At 40.3% G+C, this 19,454-nt stretch overlaps 1 protein-coding gene across 2 annotated transcripts in view; it reads right to left on the minus strand.

The window, feature by feature from the left end:
• The window catches only part of KDM7A (lysine demethylase 7A), a 65,306-nt gene extending 46,134 nt beyond the window's left edge, over positions 1-19,172 (minus strand). For both annotated transcript variants that reach the window (XM_048301074.1, XM_048301073.1), the window contains exon 1: positions 19,021-19,172. In XM_048301074.1, coding sequence (XP_048157031.1) covers positions 19,021-19,136 — 116 coding nt within the window. In that variant the 5' untranslated portion in view covers positions 19,137-19,172. The remainder of the gene's footprint in view (positions 1-19,020) is intronic.
• Positions 19,173-19,454: the final 282 nt, after the last annotated feature.

Below are 19,454 nucleotides of genomic sequence, written 5' to 3' on the forward strand. Positions count from 1 at the left end.
TCAAACACATTCCACCAACCAAGTTCTTAAGGACAGAAAAATGACATGTAAGGCCAACTCTCAAAAACATCTAAAGATATACTAACTTATTAAACATTGCATCATCCTTCAACACAGATAAGAATCCCAAGAACAACAATGCTGCATGCCATAATATACATAAAACTCTGACCTTTGATTGCTCAGACACATCTGTTCTGGTACTTCCAAAGTCCTAAGAGGCCTTGGTCTACTTATGATTAACCACCAAACTGCACATTAAAAACACTGATGTTCATTACATAGGTTTAGACTTCCCTACTGTAATTCAACCCTACTGCTTTTAAATTATGTAATATTTCTCTGAAATGAGGTATTGCAATAACCCAAACATGCAGACAGGTATATGATCTATTTTGAATTCCAAAGGGCCTTCCAAAGTTTCAGACTTCCTGCACCTCCTGAGATAAAATTTGAAGTTTGATAGCAATTCTAGTGTTGTCCTTTCGGAAAACACTTTTAATGGCAGTACTCTTGCACATTTTTCCATTGAGAAAGAAAATCAGTATACATAATTTCTTTCGCAAGTAACAGTGCTTTTCACTCCCTCAAAGCACAGAGGTTCAAATAAATAAAATCAGTATATGACATCTTGTCAAAGAAAGCCTAATTCTAAGGAATGGTTTCTGAAAGTAGAAACCTAATAGGAAAATTATGGTCAATGGAACAAAGCTATCAAGTTACAAAATGAAATAGATTCAGTCACAAATACAACAAACTTTCTACTTGCATTGAGAAAGTAGCCACATAGTCAACATAATCATCATGTTACCTAAAAGCTCAAGGAAAAAATAGTGATGTACATTATGTGTAAACTGACTCTTCCATTCCATAATATCAGTCCAGTCTGAAAACAAACTGTATGTTTTTGAAACCCAACACAATTTTTTCCAAGATCTGGATTTTAAGTACAGTAAGTTTAATTTCTTGAAATTGTTAGAATGAAGGTAGGAGAGAAGGTCATTACTTTTAGAAAATACTTTGACAACTGAATATTCGGCATAATCAACATGTTCTTATCTCTAATCACTGGTGAAAAGATTGTGTGGAAAGCTGATTTTCTACACAAGCATTTCATATAACTACTAGGAATTTAGGCAGAATGAAGTCAAATGACTGTTCAAACTGAAGTGAAAGAATTAAATGCTCAGAAAATCCAAACAGCTTTATGTGCAAAAATATACAGTGAGATCAAACAACATTTTCACTACAATGTAAGACTTCTAGGAAGAGACATGCAGTCCAGGTTAACCCATATGGCAGCAACCATCATGCATTATGTGTAGCAGTTTATGAGAAGTTACTTTTCCTAATGACAATTTACTGATTGAGCCAAGTTAACATTACTGAAGTGCTTTTGATGTGTTCCTTCTGCTTAGTATCGTCTATTAAGCACATAGCAAATTTCTTCGTCCTTCCTATGCCAAAGGAGATTTCTACTTATTCTTCCCAGCCAGACTGATTGCATCAAGCTGATTTAAAAGAGTATTTACAATTAATTTTGTTCCTGTCCTTTTAAAATCACTCTTTTACAAAAATGAAGGTCCGAATGAACCTGAACCTTTTCGTCTGAATCTTTTAGTGTAGATTTGGCAAAATAAGCTGCCTCAAGACAATCAAATAAATAACATATAAAAAAACTACAGCAGACCTCAAAACTAAACAGCTTGTCAGTGAGAGCAGAGAAGAAAAAAAAAAAGTATTTTAAAAGCAGCTGTGATAGCGGAAGGCCTTATTTCAGTATGAAACCATTGAGAGAAACAAGGATGATACCAGCAAGTGAATCATGACACAAGATTTCTAGGAAAGAAAGAAAAATGTACATTGGTCTGACATGAAGAAATTCTTTTTAGCACTTTAAAACCAGCAATCTGTGTAAACCTTCACATATGAAGCAAAGCACACTGCTAAGGAATTCAGAAAGATTCTCTATAGCAGTTCAGACTCCTCTTTCTCCATTGATTTTCCCAGTGTGGCCAGACTGACACCCCAAAGAGAAGGAGGAACAATAGTCCAATCTGACTTCAGGCACTGTGTCTTAGTGAAGTTGCAACTGCTTTAAGCCTGTTGAAATAAATGAGAACTATCCTGTTCTTCCCACAATTGATGCAGGAAAAAGGATTAACATTGGATTTCAATTAATTCTAGGAACACTGGAGTCCCAATTTATCTGACCACAGCCAACATGAATTTCAGTTCTGGTTATAAGGCACAGTCTAGAACAGCACTATTAAGTAGCATGGGCCCTAAACAAAGAGAAGAAAACACATTAGTTATTTAAGACAGAGAATAACTTCTTCTGTATACACTAATGACAAAAGTTTTATAGGTGATTAAGAAAGTTCTTCAATGATGTATTTTTATCTCTTCCTCAAGACTCCAAGTCAACAGTTAACTTCTTCCCCCCTAAGATAAAACAGAATCTAGTAAACCGCCCTGACACATAACTGCATCTTATTTAGGTAATTTGCCTTATTTCAATTCCCAGACAGGGTTATTCTAATTGTGCTTATAAATAAGAAAAAAAAAAAATACCAAACTTACAACAAGCGAAAATTAAGTACTTCAAAATAATACCTTCAAACCAGAGGGTTTAAAGGCAGAACTGACACTCTTGTCTTGATTCTATAAAAACAAAAAAACCAAACAACAGAAACAACAAAAAAACAACCCCAGCACCACACTACAAAATCTTCAACCATTTAAAACAGCCTCCATACCCATCTTGAAACAGACATCTTAATTGAGTGCCTCTGTGTGTGGTTGTATTCTACCCAAGAACAAACTACTACTAAAATTGCTACCATTATTTCCCCAGCAGAAAAAAAGGAAGAAATATCCTAAGCTCTACAGAGATAACAAAAGGCTGGAAAAGGGAAGTCAGTATACAGGTTAATTAAACATTCACTCATTCAGGAATGAAGCAACTACGACAACTTAACACAGCAAATTAAAGCTGCTTATTATATGTCCTTAATTATATATATATACATACATATATATATATATAAAATGGAATCACCACCTCTAAGTGTTAAAAAACCATGTGGATATAGTGCTTGGGGACATGGATTAGTGGTGAACATGACAGTGTTAGTTTAATGGTTAGACTCAGATAATCTTACGAGATCTTTTCTGACCATAGCGATTCTATGATATACAGTCTACACATATTTGCCTGCCTCAACTTTTAGGTTCTTAGCTTTTTGTCCTAATCTTCCTCAGCTCCAACTTCCACACAGACTCCTGTCAATTCTCAATAGCCATCTTAATGGAATACTGCGTATTATACGGTTTTAAGATCTACTCGCATCCCAACCAAGTCTTTTGACTGCAAACAACAGGAATTTCAGTTCCATTTCCAGAGCAGTTTCCTATTAGGTAGAGCAAGGACCTTTTATACACAGAACAGACATATTAGTTACTTGTTTCAAAGAGAGAAGGCGTTGGAAAGGAAGGAAAAAAGACTGAAATTAATGGAATTATAAACACACACCCTATGAAGAGAAACTGAGGTTCAATCCAAAATGACAAACAAATCTTAGGAAGCAATTACATGACATAGCTTGCATTGATTCAACGGCTTGCAGCCACTGGAAGAGGCAGGTTATTCATTCCCTTCCAAGAAAGCACTCCCACTCCCCTTCCCTGCAGCAGCCCTGGTACTTGCCTGGTTACAAGGCAACCTGTTTTTATTCACTAATCTGACAGAAACTAACCTAGCCAGTCTTTTGCCTGTTTATCAAGTCAGATTACAGCACAGCTGGGCCGCTGTCAGAGGCAATCTATGAGAGAGGGAAGAGGACTATGTAATTCGGAGAGAGGGATACAGGAAGCAGGACTTGCCCCTGGTCAGACCCACAGCTGGGACTTCATTATTCACTAAGACTCAGAACTACTGTGGCCTAACAGATAAACTGCCAACACCTTACCAGTTAAACTGCAGGGAACATCCCTGCCTGCACCTGAAAAACCTCCTTGACTTCAACCACATACCCCACACAACATCAAGAGAGGCACTACCAAGTCCAAGAGATGGACGCATTGGCATTAAATGTCATATGTGAACCAAGGGTTTCTTAGACAGCACAGCATAAAGACGGTCTTAGTCTGACTTCTTTTAGGCATCCCAGTCCTGCTCTGATGAAGTGTCTAATCAGATCCCTGAGACCAATTATCTGTAGCTCCAGCTACAGGAGTAGCTGAGGCAAGTTCTGGGCAGGTGTATGACATTATGCTACTACCAATATCGTATTTGCCTACAAAACACTCTTTCCAGTAATACATTGAAGTACAACAGTAACTATAAAACAAGTAATCCAAACAGTTTGGAAGCTACACTTCTAAACCACATCAAACAGTTTTCCATAAAGCAGAAGAAGATCAAAAGCACAAACTTTCAGCTAGACTCCCACCTTCTAATTTGAGAGATGCATGAGGACCACTCTGAAGTGGGAAGATACCTGTGTTTTTTAGAGAGTGATCACAACAAAATCTCACTAATGGTTCTTGCATACTCACAGCACTTTCTAAATTCCATAATTACCTACATCAAAGTCTCACAAAAAAACATTTATTATATTATTTTTATGTAACAATTGTCTCTAACATTAATATTAGTTCAACCACCTCTTTTAGGCAATCTGCACTCTAAGCATTTTTAAATTCATTTGGAAATTTTTTGGTATGTCTTCAGCAGTTCCATCTCCTTCTTGACAGCTAGAAGTGTTGAATGTTCCTCATCTACAAAGTGCACGGACTGCAGACTCCTACAGAGAGAGTACGAGCTGGTTATTCCGGTTGTCTAATAAAGATGAGTTGTTTAGAAAGATCATGTTGCCTAATAAAGATGAGCTGTTTAAAAAGATTGTGAAGCCTGACAAGTACTATCAGCACTGTTATTTTATGCAATACACAGTCTGCAAAGCTTATGACATCCTGAGTAACACTGTCAGTAGACACCATCAGATCTGTCTTGTTCTCAAGTATCTCAAGTGATAAAAAAGGATTTGGAGTCGAACAACAACAAACCCACAATGACTTCCTGGCCTGAGGGGCAATCATTAGGACACTAATGATTGTTTTTAAACTGTGCCACTTCAATTGAAAAATGATGTCAGGAATGATTTGAAAATAGGACTTTTTTGCTAACAACATTAGGAGATACAGTTTTCTGTCTCCCACATTCTAGCACCAGCAACCAGTATTAGCACAACTTAAAACTCCACTGCTGCAAATCCCTTATTCTTGGGTTACTGTATGTCTGTTTTCTGCTTTTACAGACTGCAGCAACAGCAAACTTGGCTTCAGCCTGCTTTACACACCTTTTAATTGGCTCCTTACACCAAAAACACTTTACCCCCTAACTGGGTTAAAAAATTCTTACCCGGATTGGTTTAAAGACCTCCTGGAGCCTTCTACTAAGTAGCCTGAACAGTCACAGTAGCATTCAGAGACCCGGCAGCAGTACCTGAAATAAAGCTTTTACTGGCTTCAAAATTAAACTCATGAAATAGTTCTCCTTTAAGAAAAATAAAAAATGAAAAATAAAAATCAAGGACATTTTCCAACTCATCTGCTCCTCAACTGAGTAACTCTTCCTCCAGCCTGCAATATTTTTCAGACACTGCTAGAACTTTTTAGCAAGCTTTTTTATTAAGCTGAATAATTTCTGCATCTTCTGATCACAACACAAAAATACGATGGCTCCTATAGCTTTGAAATACCTTACTTGTATAAGGCAAATAGATTTGCAGTCAATAGCAAGTAGAGACAGATGCTTCATTTCTGAAGAAATCTGAGAGCAAACTGGCTCATCTCTAGCTCACCATGCTCGTTTCAAAAGCAGATGGAGTATCTGATTACATTAACTTCTATTTAAGCTATGATACAAGCAAACTGTTTCAGATACACAGATAATGAGTCTAAATATCAGATGTTACATTGGCTGGCTGGCAGAGCAGTAAGCAGAAAAAGCTCCTTCAATCAACTAGATAATGCCTATAATTTGGAGATCTTTATTGGATTCTCAGCTGCTTATAGAGGACCAGAGGGGCATGCTGGTCAAAACTGCACCCGTGCAATCCTAACATATCAAGAAGTTACTTTTACACATTATTCTAGCTACAGAAATCTAACTGTTCAATCCTCTTCAGATGGAATTAATGAAGCACAGTAATTTCCAGACCATGTGGAAACTTCAAATAGTGAAGAACAAAGCTAAATAGAGTTTGGGGATTGCATTACATCAGCACTGAATTCTATCTGCATCCATTATTTTTATTCTGGATATAATTTGACATACTGATTTTAATCTAAAATTCTTATGAGTTCAGATCCAGGTTACCAAAACCATTTTTGCTCTATCATATGCTATTTAGAGTCCTCTGAAGTACTTGCAAAAGCACAAATCCACATGTTTTAGTCTAAATTTTATACACAAACACTTTTAGAGGTAACCTTGACTTCACAGTCTGTGCTACTCAGCTCCAGTGCTTTTATACGGGAAAAAGAAGATTTTATCCATATATCAGTATATGTGTAGTGTGCACATATGTAGCTCTTAAAATACCTTCTTCTTCATAGAGGACAAAATTCCCATGACTCAAACGAGAATGTTCAAAGAAATGCACAGGAAAAATATGAAACATGAAGCAGAGGACCTCTTGCAAAAGGTCTCCTGGAAATGAATACTGAATTACTGCTCCTGTAAAAATTACAGGAGACATTATGGTTTACTTACTGTGAAAAACACAAAATTAATTCTTTGGGAGAAAATTTCCGACCTTATCAATATGTGTAACTATCAATGTGTGAAAATTGCCCTGATGGAAGGGGAAAGGTAACAGACATTGCTCACTAATGCCCAATGACAGGACAAATGGCAACGGCCGCAGATCAAAGCACATGAAATCCATCTAAACAGGAGGGGGGAAAAAAAGAAATTGCAAGAACACAGAAGAAAAGATTCATCTACATATGGCTATTAGGGCAATATCCAGTTAAAGATGCTGGTCCCTAAAGCCTACTTAAATTCAGAAGAAGGCTAACCTCAGAAGTACCTACAGTCAGCTAGCACCTCAGCACTTCACTTGAAAATTCCAGAAGCACCCACTATTGTGCTCACCCTGTGCTCCCACCCAGCATGTGCCACTTTCCCTGGCATCTAAGCCAGGAGGCAGGCACAGCTGCCAGACTGTCGAAGTGCTGGGCACTAAAACATTGTTATGAAGGGAGAAGTTATTTTGTTTTTCCAACTGAGATGGCAGCAGTGCTTATTTAGGTTGTGAGAGTTCAAGCCCACACGTCTCAGGGGAATGTTCACCTCCAGCTCACTTTTTATGTAAAGATATCCTTTATCTCCCCCACATAGGACTTCTTACTCTACAGAAAGGTATCCAAGAATTATGGGCCCAACACAGAATGTAACATGACCCCAACACAAGGGTCTGGTTAAAACTCTCAGACACTGACAAGATTATCTTAAGTTCTGGTCCCTGCTTCTGACATTAGTGAATAAATAGATAATGTGAGCATGAATTACAGCACAACCTTTTCCAAGTCTTAGGATATACTAATACTTTTTTTTAGTCTTCAGATTTAATAGCACTTCCTACAGGAATATAGTAGTCTATTCCCTAGACTACAAATGTACCTGTTTTTCTTTTAAAAAAGGCAGAACTGTCAATTTCTCTAAATATTTCAAGAGCTGGCAAGGACTTGAAATTTGCCTAAGATCTGCATCATACCTGCCAGACTTTTTGGAGTATAAGTAACACTTAACAGGTGTTGCTTTTCTGGCTTGAAAGTGATAATGATGTTTTGGTTTTCTTTACAACCTCCACTAATATTATGTGAGAGTGCCAAAGAGGTTTTTCTTTGATAATTAGCAAAAAGTAGTAAATACTTGACAGAAGAATAATCTTTTCCCAGAAGTGTTTCTTAGATAAAGATTTAGAGGTCAATGATCTCTAAAGAGCCTTTAATGAGTTTGACATATCACTGAATGTGAAGTATAAAGCTTTTCTCACAATTCAATTACAGAAGAAAAGTTTATTTATCAGGGTTTTCTTACATTACATAGCACTGGCTATGAAACTAACTAAAACTAGAAATACTTAAAAAAAAATAAATAAATCAAGCTATTTGAAGAATGAGAATTCCCCAACCTTACAATGCAATTTGTAGTACATCAATTTAAATACACCCAGAGTCAGCTTTCTTTAAAAAGGTATCTTTTTTCTTTTAGCAATTTAAGCCATAGAGTTACATAAGACAACCTCAAACTATGTTATTTATCTTCAGAAAATGCAATAAATTAAATTGGACTTGGTGCAGCTGATTCAGGTTAGATTCCATTCAGAGAAAGATACTAGAAGTTACATTTCAAATTTAATTTAATGCTGATCATCGCTCCTTATGTTCTGCACACCATAAAGTAGCTTCCATCCAGTCAAAAACTCAACCATGCATTTGTATCAGCAAGTATCACCAAGCCCACTGGCTCCTTTAGGACTTGGATCTTCCTCACATCACTTCAGAGTGACTGGTCACTGCAACATTTATTTTATGCAACAGATACTTTAGCACAGAGGCTTTTTCCAGTCACAAATTAATGTTCAAACTAAAACTTCACACTCTTGCAGTACAAGTTAATATTCTCCACATATTCTTTGTTTTGATAACAGTTTTCTTCTGCATTGTCTTTACTTTCTTGATCTCTCTCCATCCAGCTTTTTGCCTACAAGACTCTTCTATATGAGGCTGCTTACTCCCTTTGTAGATACCCCATGTGAACAGAAAAATCTTCTGATCTCAGTTCCAATTTTTCAGACACCTGAAAACCATACGTTCCATTCAGTTATTTTGTGTCTGGTACAGTTTTGAAAAGGAAGTATCTACTTTACTCCGATCCTCTTGGCATATAGTCAGTATGTTTCCAACAATGACCATTTAGAGATTTACAGTTTTTCTTCTAAACACATGGCAAGCACATTAAGGGACAGAGCACATTTCCTAACAAAAACCTTGTTCCAAAGTATCATGGTGCACAAGCTTCATAGAATGCTGATGAATTTCTCAGAGGCTCAGAGCAATGTGTATGTAGAAAGATGCTTGTCCAGCTTCCTCAGGTTGGCATAAGAAACAGAATTTTATTTTACTAGGTTAACCAACACATTTATATAAAACATTTATCTGCTACTTCTGTCTCCAAATTCCCTATTAGCAGTCCAAGAAAAGAAAGGAAAAAGGAAAAACAACCACCCCAGAAAAAAAGAATATTCAAAGCATTTAATAATGTGTCATGAAAATCATGTTAGAGTTTAGTACTGTTGCCCTGGAATGGAAAATTGCAAATAGAGGTTTTACTGCTTCATCAGCGCTATGGTCCACCAGCAACTCCCCAAGAATTTTCCATGTAGTTTGCATTGAGAACTGCCATCGCATAGTGCAGGGATGCATTCACTTCCATTCTCTGCACACGTGTACCAAAAGCAGTAAGGAATGCACTGCAGTTCACTCTTAATCACACGGTGTAAATACACCATGCCTGTTTCATGTAAGTGTAGTCCAGACAAACAAGATGTCTGCTCAAAATCATTTCACTGATCATAATGAAAGGCTTAAGCTTTATTTTTCCCATGTTTTACCACTTTTTCATGATTTTGGCTCATTTCCTTGTCCCAGTACCCACATAACATCACTATTTTAGACATCAAAGAAAAAAGAGAATTAGACACAGTGCAACCCTATGAAAAACAAAGATTCAGCCAACTAGACAGAAGCACCGACATTCCTATGCTGGGGGGAAGAAAAAAGGCACAAGAGCACTAATGTGCAATAGGCAAACAGGATTGTACAGAAATCTCAGATCTATTCCTTAATGTAAGGAACTATCTTTGGGAAAAGACAACTTGTACACAAGGCATCTTTGCCAGAAGCAAGTAACAGCACCTGGCATTGAGAGGTTGAACACTGGTACCAGTGATACCTTCCTTTCATCTATATACAAGATTTTGTTCTTTCTTATAGTAATAAATCTATTCAGTATCAGAACTAGCTAGGAGTAAAAAGGTTTATTCTTCTCTAAAGTGGAGGGTTTGTGTTTGTTCATTAGACAGCAACTTTATTTCCACAGTCAAATAAGGACCAGGAAACAGAATGTACAGTATATTCTCACTGGCAATGCCAGCTGACACACCAATTCCAAAAACCAAAGGGAAACTGGAATCCGCCCTTACCAGTAAAATACAAAGGTCAGGAGGTAACATTTGCAGAAGCACCTAAGAGTTGCACCTTTGCTTCTGCAAATTCTGATCTACTCAAATGATACTCCTAACCCCAGTTAATACCTAAATCCTTCAGTTTCATGATGCTTCAAGCACAAGCCAGCTGACCATGCTGGAAGTGTAAGTAAGGTACAGCCAAGGCATCTGCTTTCACTCAGTTCAATGTTAAATAAGCACTTTTCAGCAAGGACATCAGTCCAGTCACTCAATACTACAGCTGTCCCATTCGTTCTTAGCAAGAATAGGAACAGCATTCTAAACTACTTCTGTCATACTCATTCCATCAGAGCAGCACATTTTACTGCAGTGTTAGGAGATGCAAACGGATGCCCTGAGATGTCCTGACTTTAGTTCACACAGGAGAGCACAGCATCAGAGGCAGCAAGTTGCTGCTCACCTTTGCCTCACACTGATGTGTCCTCTGGGCAGACAAATACTGCAGTCAGAACTTAGCTTGAGATTTAAGAGACTACATGTGCACACCAGTTTTCTTGACGCGATTTTGGTCCTCTGTTACATAAGCAATAGAGCACAGAGAAATACCTAGGACAGAGTGGGCTTGAGGCTGTGATATGTCAGCACAGCACACCTTCATGAAATAAGGGACAGCACTATGCTGAGAGGCAGACTGGCAATGTTTGCCTGAGCACAGTGCCTCGTTAGCACAGCTACCTTGCTTTTGGTACTGCTCCTAGACTGCTCCGTACAGCACTCTGCACCTCAGACATGTGCCCAGCAGTACCCCCGAAAGCCCTATGGTGACTCCCAACACCTCATTTCTCTTGTTCTGCTTGTTCTTGACACCAAGTTTTGCAAGTCAACAGCATGATGTAATCCTTTAGTGAAAAGATCCAAATATTCCTGTTATTGAAACAAAACTAAAAATCAGTATGTTGAGCAAGACAACTAGAAGTTTTGTAAGTACTATTGGGTAATAAGACAGCAATTTCTTTGGCTGCTCTTCATTTATCTGATTTGGCCTCTGTTTATTGGCAGTCAAACATCAATATCCCAAAAGAAAAATGTCACCCTCTTTAGAAAATACCGCCTGATAAGTGGCAAGAATGACAGATCAGATGAATCCCGTCTCTTCAATATCAAAGATTCCATTTCTCAGAGAGTCACCTTTCCTTGCACTCATTTTCATGAACAGTGCTTTAAGAGCCTTTAAGTGAATAAAGTATTAATGTAAATGGAACAAACACAATTAAATTTATGAAATTAATTTCTCACCCTAGCTGCAATATCAGCTGACAGTTTCAGATGAAAATAAATAGACTTTATACCACAATATATTAAAAATCTAGAACAATCATACTCCAAATGGCTTTTAAGACAGAATAATGTGGGAGGGTTTAAAAAAAAAGCTTTCTTGCTTTTGTGGTGAACATCAGCATTTATGCCTGCCTGAGCAACAACGAACTCAGTATTTTCAAAAAGAAACACCAGTTTTGAAGTCTACTTTAGTTAATGCTGAAGTAATGGAGAAAACAGTATTAAATATTAATTCCATTCAAAAGCAGAATTGACCTGAGGAGGGTAACCAGCCACATAAATCCATATTACCACCACACAGCAGACATCTCAAGACAATTCATACTCCACAGATTGTTAGTTCTGTGTATTCATGAGCTAATGTTATAATACATTAGAAAGGACCAAAAAAACGAAAAATAGCTTAGCTTTTTTAAAAGCTCTATATTTCACTAAAATATCTCTGATATGTTGATAATAAAGCAACAGCAATGCTGTTAATTGAATTTTCATACTTGAGCAATGAGACAAAGGTAAAATTTGAGCATGCTTATGGTTTTAAGTATGTGTATTGTACCTACGTAAATCTTTACTGATTACTGAGAGCTGTTTTGAGACAACGGTTTTTTATTTTACAGTGATGTAGGGAAAGTACAAATATTTACATGAAGAGTATTAGTTCATCTTCAACTTGTGCAAACTGTCATGTGAACAGAATGGAGACACTGTATTGTTGCATGATCTTTCAAAAGATGACGCAGAAAGTGCACTGAAACTGCACCGATCATTAAAAAAATCCGCTAATGAATTTGAAAACTATCCACAAAAAGAAAAGCTAGAAACCACAAATGAAGAATGAAAACAAAATAATGTGATTTTTCCCACTGGCAGTTAACAGAGTAATACTCCACTCTGGCCATTTTACTGCCATTGTGTTGTTCTAAGAGAACTCATCATTATCAACAGATCAAGGTAAGTTTAAAGTAAAAATAATATATTTCACATTCTGCACTATAGCACCTAGTAGGTATATACAGAAGTTAAGTGTACCAAGCAGCAGTCACCCAACCAGACTCCTCTTACCTCTCTAGTTTTAGATACAAAAGTCACAAAACAGAGCCTTCTGAAAACATTTGAATTCTTCAGTCAAATCATTTATGTATTAAACATAACAAAGGGAAAGGAAGATACTGAAGTGCTACATGAGCATCAACAAATGACATTTTGAAATATAAAATCATCATAAATTAACTAGCTAATAAAAAATTCACTGTTAAATTACACAAATACTTACAGTGCTTTCATTTGCACAGTCAAGAATGGTCAAAACAAAAACAATTATACCAAAAATATAGGCTAACTATAATATTACAGAAAATTAGAGGTAGCATTTAAATTACTAAATCTGAACCTCTGTATCTTTTAACTAACACTGAAAAGGTAATAATTAATTTGTACTTTAGAAATTAAAACTATTACCATTTAATAACTGTTTAGAAACTCACTAGAATCTTATTGGACTTCTAATTAAAAAAGCTGAATTGTGTACCATTCAGTTCTCTTACAGATCTTTATTGGACAGCATGTTTTTTTTCTTGTCCTAGTTACTATATCAGAAGGCATAGGCTAAAACATCTATGTTTCATTCCAGAACAAATGAAAAAAAAAGTACAAAATTACAGATCTCAAGGAAAGGAGTGTTAACTTTCAAAGTACACCTACTTCAAATAAAGCCAGTTCTTCAAGAAAACTATAAAGAGAAAAACTTGCACACAATTCTACATGTTTGAAACACAGTTTCAAAAACTGAAGCAATTTGAATACTTGCAACTAACTCTTCAGTGCTTATTATGGTAGAACATATCTAACTTTAATATATATTAATAAGTCTTCCCACTTCACAGATGGGAACCAAGAGGAAAAAAATGGTTTGTCCAAATGATGAATATAAAAGGATTGGAAACAGACACCCAGTTACACAAGTGCTTGTCTAGCATCCTCATTATAACTAGTTTCATTTCAGTTTAACTAAAACTGTTTCAGATTTTGTATTGTTAGAAGAGCTTGAAGTCACTTCCAGTTACTTAATTCTTTGGCAGAGGGTACACAGCTTATTTGACTGAAGTTGAGGCTTCCATCTTCTGAGGAAACATGGCTAAGCCAAGGAAAAGTAAGATTAAACACATTAGCTTTCCCTTGGTCTAAAACACTTCCCTAAGATACACCAAATTGCCACATGAAGAATTTAAGGCTTATACATCACAAAAGCCAGAAAGTCAAGCTTGAGAGTTCTCTGGTGCCAGACCAAAGCCCTATTGACCAGACAAAGATTTGTTGATTCAGTTCAAGCCCCTGAATGTGTCAACTACAAGGCCTTAGTTTTCTGTAAAGAGGTCTGCACCAGAAAACACTTGTAAAGGTCTCTCTGCAATCTCCACATTCCCTGACATAAGCATCACCATTGCCTTGTTCTCCAACTCCAAGACAGATACAAGAGCTTCACCTACCCCTGCAAACAGATGATGTTCTGGGGTTGTGCTCCTGCAGCTGCACTGGAAATGCCTTGATTCCCTTGGACCCCACTAGCTGAGCAACTGGGTCTGGGCAGAATCACACACGGTGACTGAGACACAAAAACAAGGCTCTACAAAACTGGGTGAGCTATCAATCCCAAGTGGGCAGTGGGAAAGAAAAATGAGCAACTCTTCTGTCTTCTCCCAGCAGTATCATCTCCAACAACACATTCCTCCAAGTGTTTTGCAACACTCTCGGACTCATCCTAGCCTTTGATGAGCCCACTCAGCTCAGTAACCCAACAAAAAGCTAACCCTGAAAGAGAATGGATTCTGTCAGTTTTCTGAGCAGAGTTGATTTACCAATCAGGCAAGCACTGAACCAGCAAAAGAGGAATTATAGTAGCATGCAGCCAGGAGCGGGACAGCCTCTTTCAGCAGCAAAGAGTTGGCGAAGCCCATCGTGCAGAACCTCATGTATAAAGCTCCAAAACAAAGAGCCAATTCGGGAAAAGTAGTCACTATAGCACATGCATTGCCTTCTTAAGGAAAAAGCCTGCCTTCAGAGCACAAATCAGTGCGTACTGAGAGACCTGTACCACATAACCTAACAGCTGTAAGAGGGAAACCTTGATTTTACATCGAGATCATATTAAGGAGCGGGTGAGAAGTTTTGTGTTTCTTCAGACACCAAAGACACGTTTAAATCTATACAATATCAGAAAAAATATGTTCTACGTGAACTTTGCTCAGATGTGACTTTGGCATTGAATTTTTCCTCCATTTGAGAAAAAAAGGCCTCAAGGCATCTGCAGTTTAAATGATAATCTTCAAACAGTACACGAATTACCTTTCTTTTCAAATGATGTTATTAAATGTTTTCTAATAATGACAAAGCTGTAAAAAACATCAAACACCTAATGGCAAAATACCATCAACGAACTGCTCTAGGAAAGGGAAAAGCTGATTCTTTCAAGACTATACAAAATACAGAATTAATCCTGAGAACAAGAGCTATCAATTTAAAAACAATTCCATATAAATTTAATCAATCTGACTTTGCTCTGCAACAGAAGCATGTACATACATACAGATTAGTGCTGTATTTCCCTTACTGCACTCTAAGCTGCTGAAATTAAATATTTATTTCTGTAAACATAAAAAAAATTCTTGGTTTTGAGGGGGAAGACACCAAAGTTGACACCATTACAAAATTTTCAGGTGAAGTGCTAATTTTAAACAAACAAAAAAAGGATGCTTTCCCTTTCTATGCCCCATTGCTCTAACTTTGAATAGTAAAACATTCTTTGAATAGTAAAATATTTCCTTTGTTTAAAAAAAAAAAAAGACAAATATCTTTTTTAAATGCAAAAAAATACATTAGAAAGGTTGCAGGCATTTCAAAAGGCAAAGATTGTTACTGTAATTGACATGCACACATTTGATAACTTCTTAACCTATTCATCATGGAGGCAAGTTAGAAGTTCACTGTGTTTGCTGAGAAACAAAACATCCCCGGAAAAGTGCTACACAGAAGACTTTGTAGGGGCATCTGCATTTTTAACTCTCAGTTTACCTGACTGACTTCCGCACACTCCTTTTCAACTAGTATGGTACCAGTGCAGCTTTACATACCCAACCTCCTCAAAAGGCCAATTCTACAGTACTTTACTCCTGAAACATTACAGACAACATTACACTGTGCAGACAAAACCTGAATTATATGCTTAAATTTCAGTTTGTTCTGACCTGTCTGAAATCTAGTCTACAGGAATAAGTCACATCTACGCAATGCATATTAATCGAGTCAAGTACACGTATCATGGACGGAAAAAAGGACAAAAATTTCAAAGCTGACAATAGGATTTCTACAAATTTCACAAATATATTTCAAGAACAGAGCTGACTTTAAGATCAGTTTAAAAAAAGATATGTAACTTATGCACAGAATACATCACAGCAAAAAACACATACAAGAAAAGATGACAGCATGTAGTTAACCTAATAACTGAGGCGAAGCATCAAAAAACGAAGGAAGGCAGAGACAGCATAAGAAGTATCATAGAATGATACATATCATTTGAAGATGAAACCAAGAAATTAAAGAGGTTTCAAGAGCTACGGAACAGATCCAAGAAAAAGTTGAGCACACAGAGCAGTATAAAGGACTTTTTATGCTGCATTCTAGCTAGAGTACATTCTAGACAAGCCAGAAAGCGGGAATCAGCTTAATGTGACATTTTTATTTAAAGCAGAGAAAAAGATGGGGAAAACACAAAAATTATCTAAAATATAAATGGATTTGCCCATCTGAAAGCTTTGACAGTTTGTCACATCTAAAGCTCCGTTAGTCTCTGCTCTCTTGCAAGCCGTTCAGGAAGGCGACGAAGCCTCAAACAGTGCGCAGGCACCCGCGTTACGCTCTTTTGTTCACAAGGGGTAATTACACCAGACTGTGGCTGGATGTTAGGCCCACTCAGAGTAACTGAAACCCACAATGCAGGTTCACAGCCTTGCCAGGCACAACAAAACATTTGCTTTAACACAAATATTTGCCAGAAGCAATAAAATGCGTATTTCATAGTACTAATACATTGATAACAGCAAACCAAAGTACCAATCATTTGAAGACAGAAAGCACATGAAGAACGCAGAGAAAAAAAAAAATCACATAAAAATTTAAAGGGACTAAGTAACAATCTGCCAGAACAGACTTTGTACTGTCTCCACTGTACTGCTCAGGAACTCTCTTGACTGTACACAGGAAGGCAGCAAAGAGTCCGCAATCCAATAATATGTGCTAGGTATCATGCTAGCACACCACAGTCTGGGTTCATATGTTTCTTAAGACAGAAGACACATCAGTCCCATTCCACAGGCCAGGGGAAAAAAAAGAAAAAATATAAAATCAAGAAAACAGGAAACTACAAAGTCCACCAAAAACTTCAAGATTTGAGAGTGTGTGTTTTCTTTTACAAGCTATGTAACAGTCTTCAGACACTCTTAAAGCAAGGGGAAAGGCACTCCCAGAGCAGACCACAGCTGGCAGGGGGCAACGTGTCTCCCAAAAACCTGTTCCTTAGTCATGGGACTGGGTGAGCATGCAGCTAAATCCCAAAGCAGCATGGCTGTTGCCAGCTCTTGCTGGCCTGCTTGCTTATTTTCCACTCTTAGGGTTTCAGACTATCAAAGCAGTTCAGTGCTAGCAGGCTTTTTCTACCAACTACATGACAGAGCTCAATCACGGTAACCTGTGTGGAGCTTTTTGCAGATCAAGATCCAAGAAAGCTACCAAGTGGTCTGTCCCACCTTTGAATCAGGTAATGCTTTCCTCCTCATAACAATTTCAGAAATTTAATTCACCCATACCCCAGTAATACTGATGCACAAAGCTGGCATTTAAGTTAAGCCTGCATGGAACCTGAGCAATTGCCAGGACATTCTGAAAGAGCAACTACACAAACGCAGAAAAAGACTTGGAAGAGAAAGAACCTGTAACTGTACAAACACCTTCAGGCAATGCCTGCACCTTTATTGCAGGCAGTGACCGAGTTCTGACAAACTTGTATTAAGCTGTTGTAACCCAAAAGAGCTGTTGTATGTCTTGCTCTAAACAACAGGACTGGCAAGAGTAGTAGCAGTCTAGTTAAAAATATTAATGAGAGGTTGTTTTTAAGGTACAACAATCCTGCTTTGACAGTTTTTACTGTTTACAGAGCCCTTTTCACACTTTCTATTATACTGCAGTTCGAAGCCCATGGAGAAAGAACAAATCAACTCGACGTACACACGAGTAAACATCTGAAATGCTGGGAACCTTCCTTTCGTCCTAAAACGTGGTAAGAGAACACCCGTGTGTAACAATTACTGTTAAGCAGTACCCAGATACACAACCTACTTTTTGCCGGCGTTTGTCTTTTACCATTTGAGGGGAAGAAACAGGAAAATAAACGAAGAAAAAAAGCAAACCCGAACAACCAGGACCCGCACCCGGCCCCCGCGGGCAGGGTCGGGGCGGCGCTGCGGGCCCTGGCCGGCAGGGGGCGCGGCGCGGGCGGCCGGCGCTGTTGTTGTCGCCGCTCGGGGTATTTAAACGCCGGGCTGTCAATCACGGGCGCCGCGCGCGCCCCGGCGCTCCCCGCACGGCGGGGGCGGCACCGAGCGGCCCCGCAACCCTGGCCCGGCCGAGCCGCTGCCGCCGCTGCCGCGGGCCCCCAACTTGCTCCTTTGTTTAACTGCCCGTGAATCCCCACCGCCGCCGCTTCCTGCCGCTCGCAGCGGCTGCCGACGGGTCTTTTATTATTCACACGCTCGGCTCGCAAATCACACGCGCGGCGGCGGCGGCGGCCGCTCGGGACCAGGCTGGAAACGTCAAAGCGGCGAGCGGTGCGGGGCGACCCTCTTTCTCCTCCTCTGCCGCCCCCCGAACAAAACGCACGGGCAGCCTGGAGCTCGCACCCGGCCGGGGACAACCCCAGCGCCCGCACTTCTCCGCTGGGAGACCGCCCTGTCCCGGGAGAGACCCCCCCGGGTCGCGGGGGGACACGCGACGCCTCCGCACAGTCGGCACAACTTCGGGGTGGCCCCGGCCCCGCCAGCCCCGCATCTGTTGCTCTTTCGTAACCGGCCCCCCCCCGCCCGGCCGCCTGGCCCGGCCCGTCCGCCCCCTCGCAGCCGCGGACCCATGTGCCCGGGGACGACCGCCCCCGCCGGCGCCGGCACTGTCCCCGCCGGGAGCGGGGGGGGGGAGCCGGACGGGGCGAGCGCCCGCCGCTCCCCCCGTGCTGCCGCCGCGCAGCCACTGTCCCCCCCGGCGGGAGGGGAGAAGGTGACTGCCACCGCCTGTGCCCGGTGTCGCCCGGCCGCCCGCCCCGGCGGCTGCCCCGCTGCGCCGCCCGGCCCCGGCACGGCTCGCGGCGCCTTACCTGCCGTGGAACCAGTCCTTGCAGATGTCGCACTCGATCATGAAGCGGCTCACGTCGTAGGGTTCGCGGCACACGCAGTACACGGGGGTCGCAGCGGCGGCCGTCGCTCCGGCCATCTTTAAAGAACTCCCTGACTGAGCCGCCCGCCCCGCTCCGCTCCTCCCCGTCCCGTCCCGTTCCCCCCCGCCCCGCTCCCTCCGCCGCGGCCGCGGCGGCGCCGCCAATAACAACAGCGCGCGTGCCGGCCCCGCACGCCGCGCGCGCCCCCCGCCGCCGGCAGGCACGCGCACGGGGCGGGCGGCACGGGAGCGAGCGGACAACAGCGCGCGGGGGCGCGCGCACGTGCGTCACCCGGCCCCCGCGGAGGCGGGAGGAGGAGGAGGATGGGGACGGGGATGGGAGGGGGGCGGGGGGAAGGCCCGCCCCGGCCGCCC

The sequence above is a fragment of the Corvus hawaiiensis genome, chromosome 4 (assembly GCF_020740725.1).
Source record: "Corvus hawaiiensis isolate bCorHaw1 chromosome 4, bCorHaw1.pri.cur, whole genome shotgun sequence".
Lineage (NCBI taxonomy): Eukaryota > Metazoa > Chordata > Aves > Passeriformes > Corvidae > Corvus > Corvus hawaiiensis.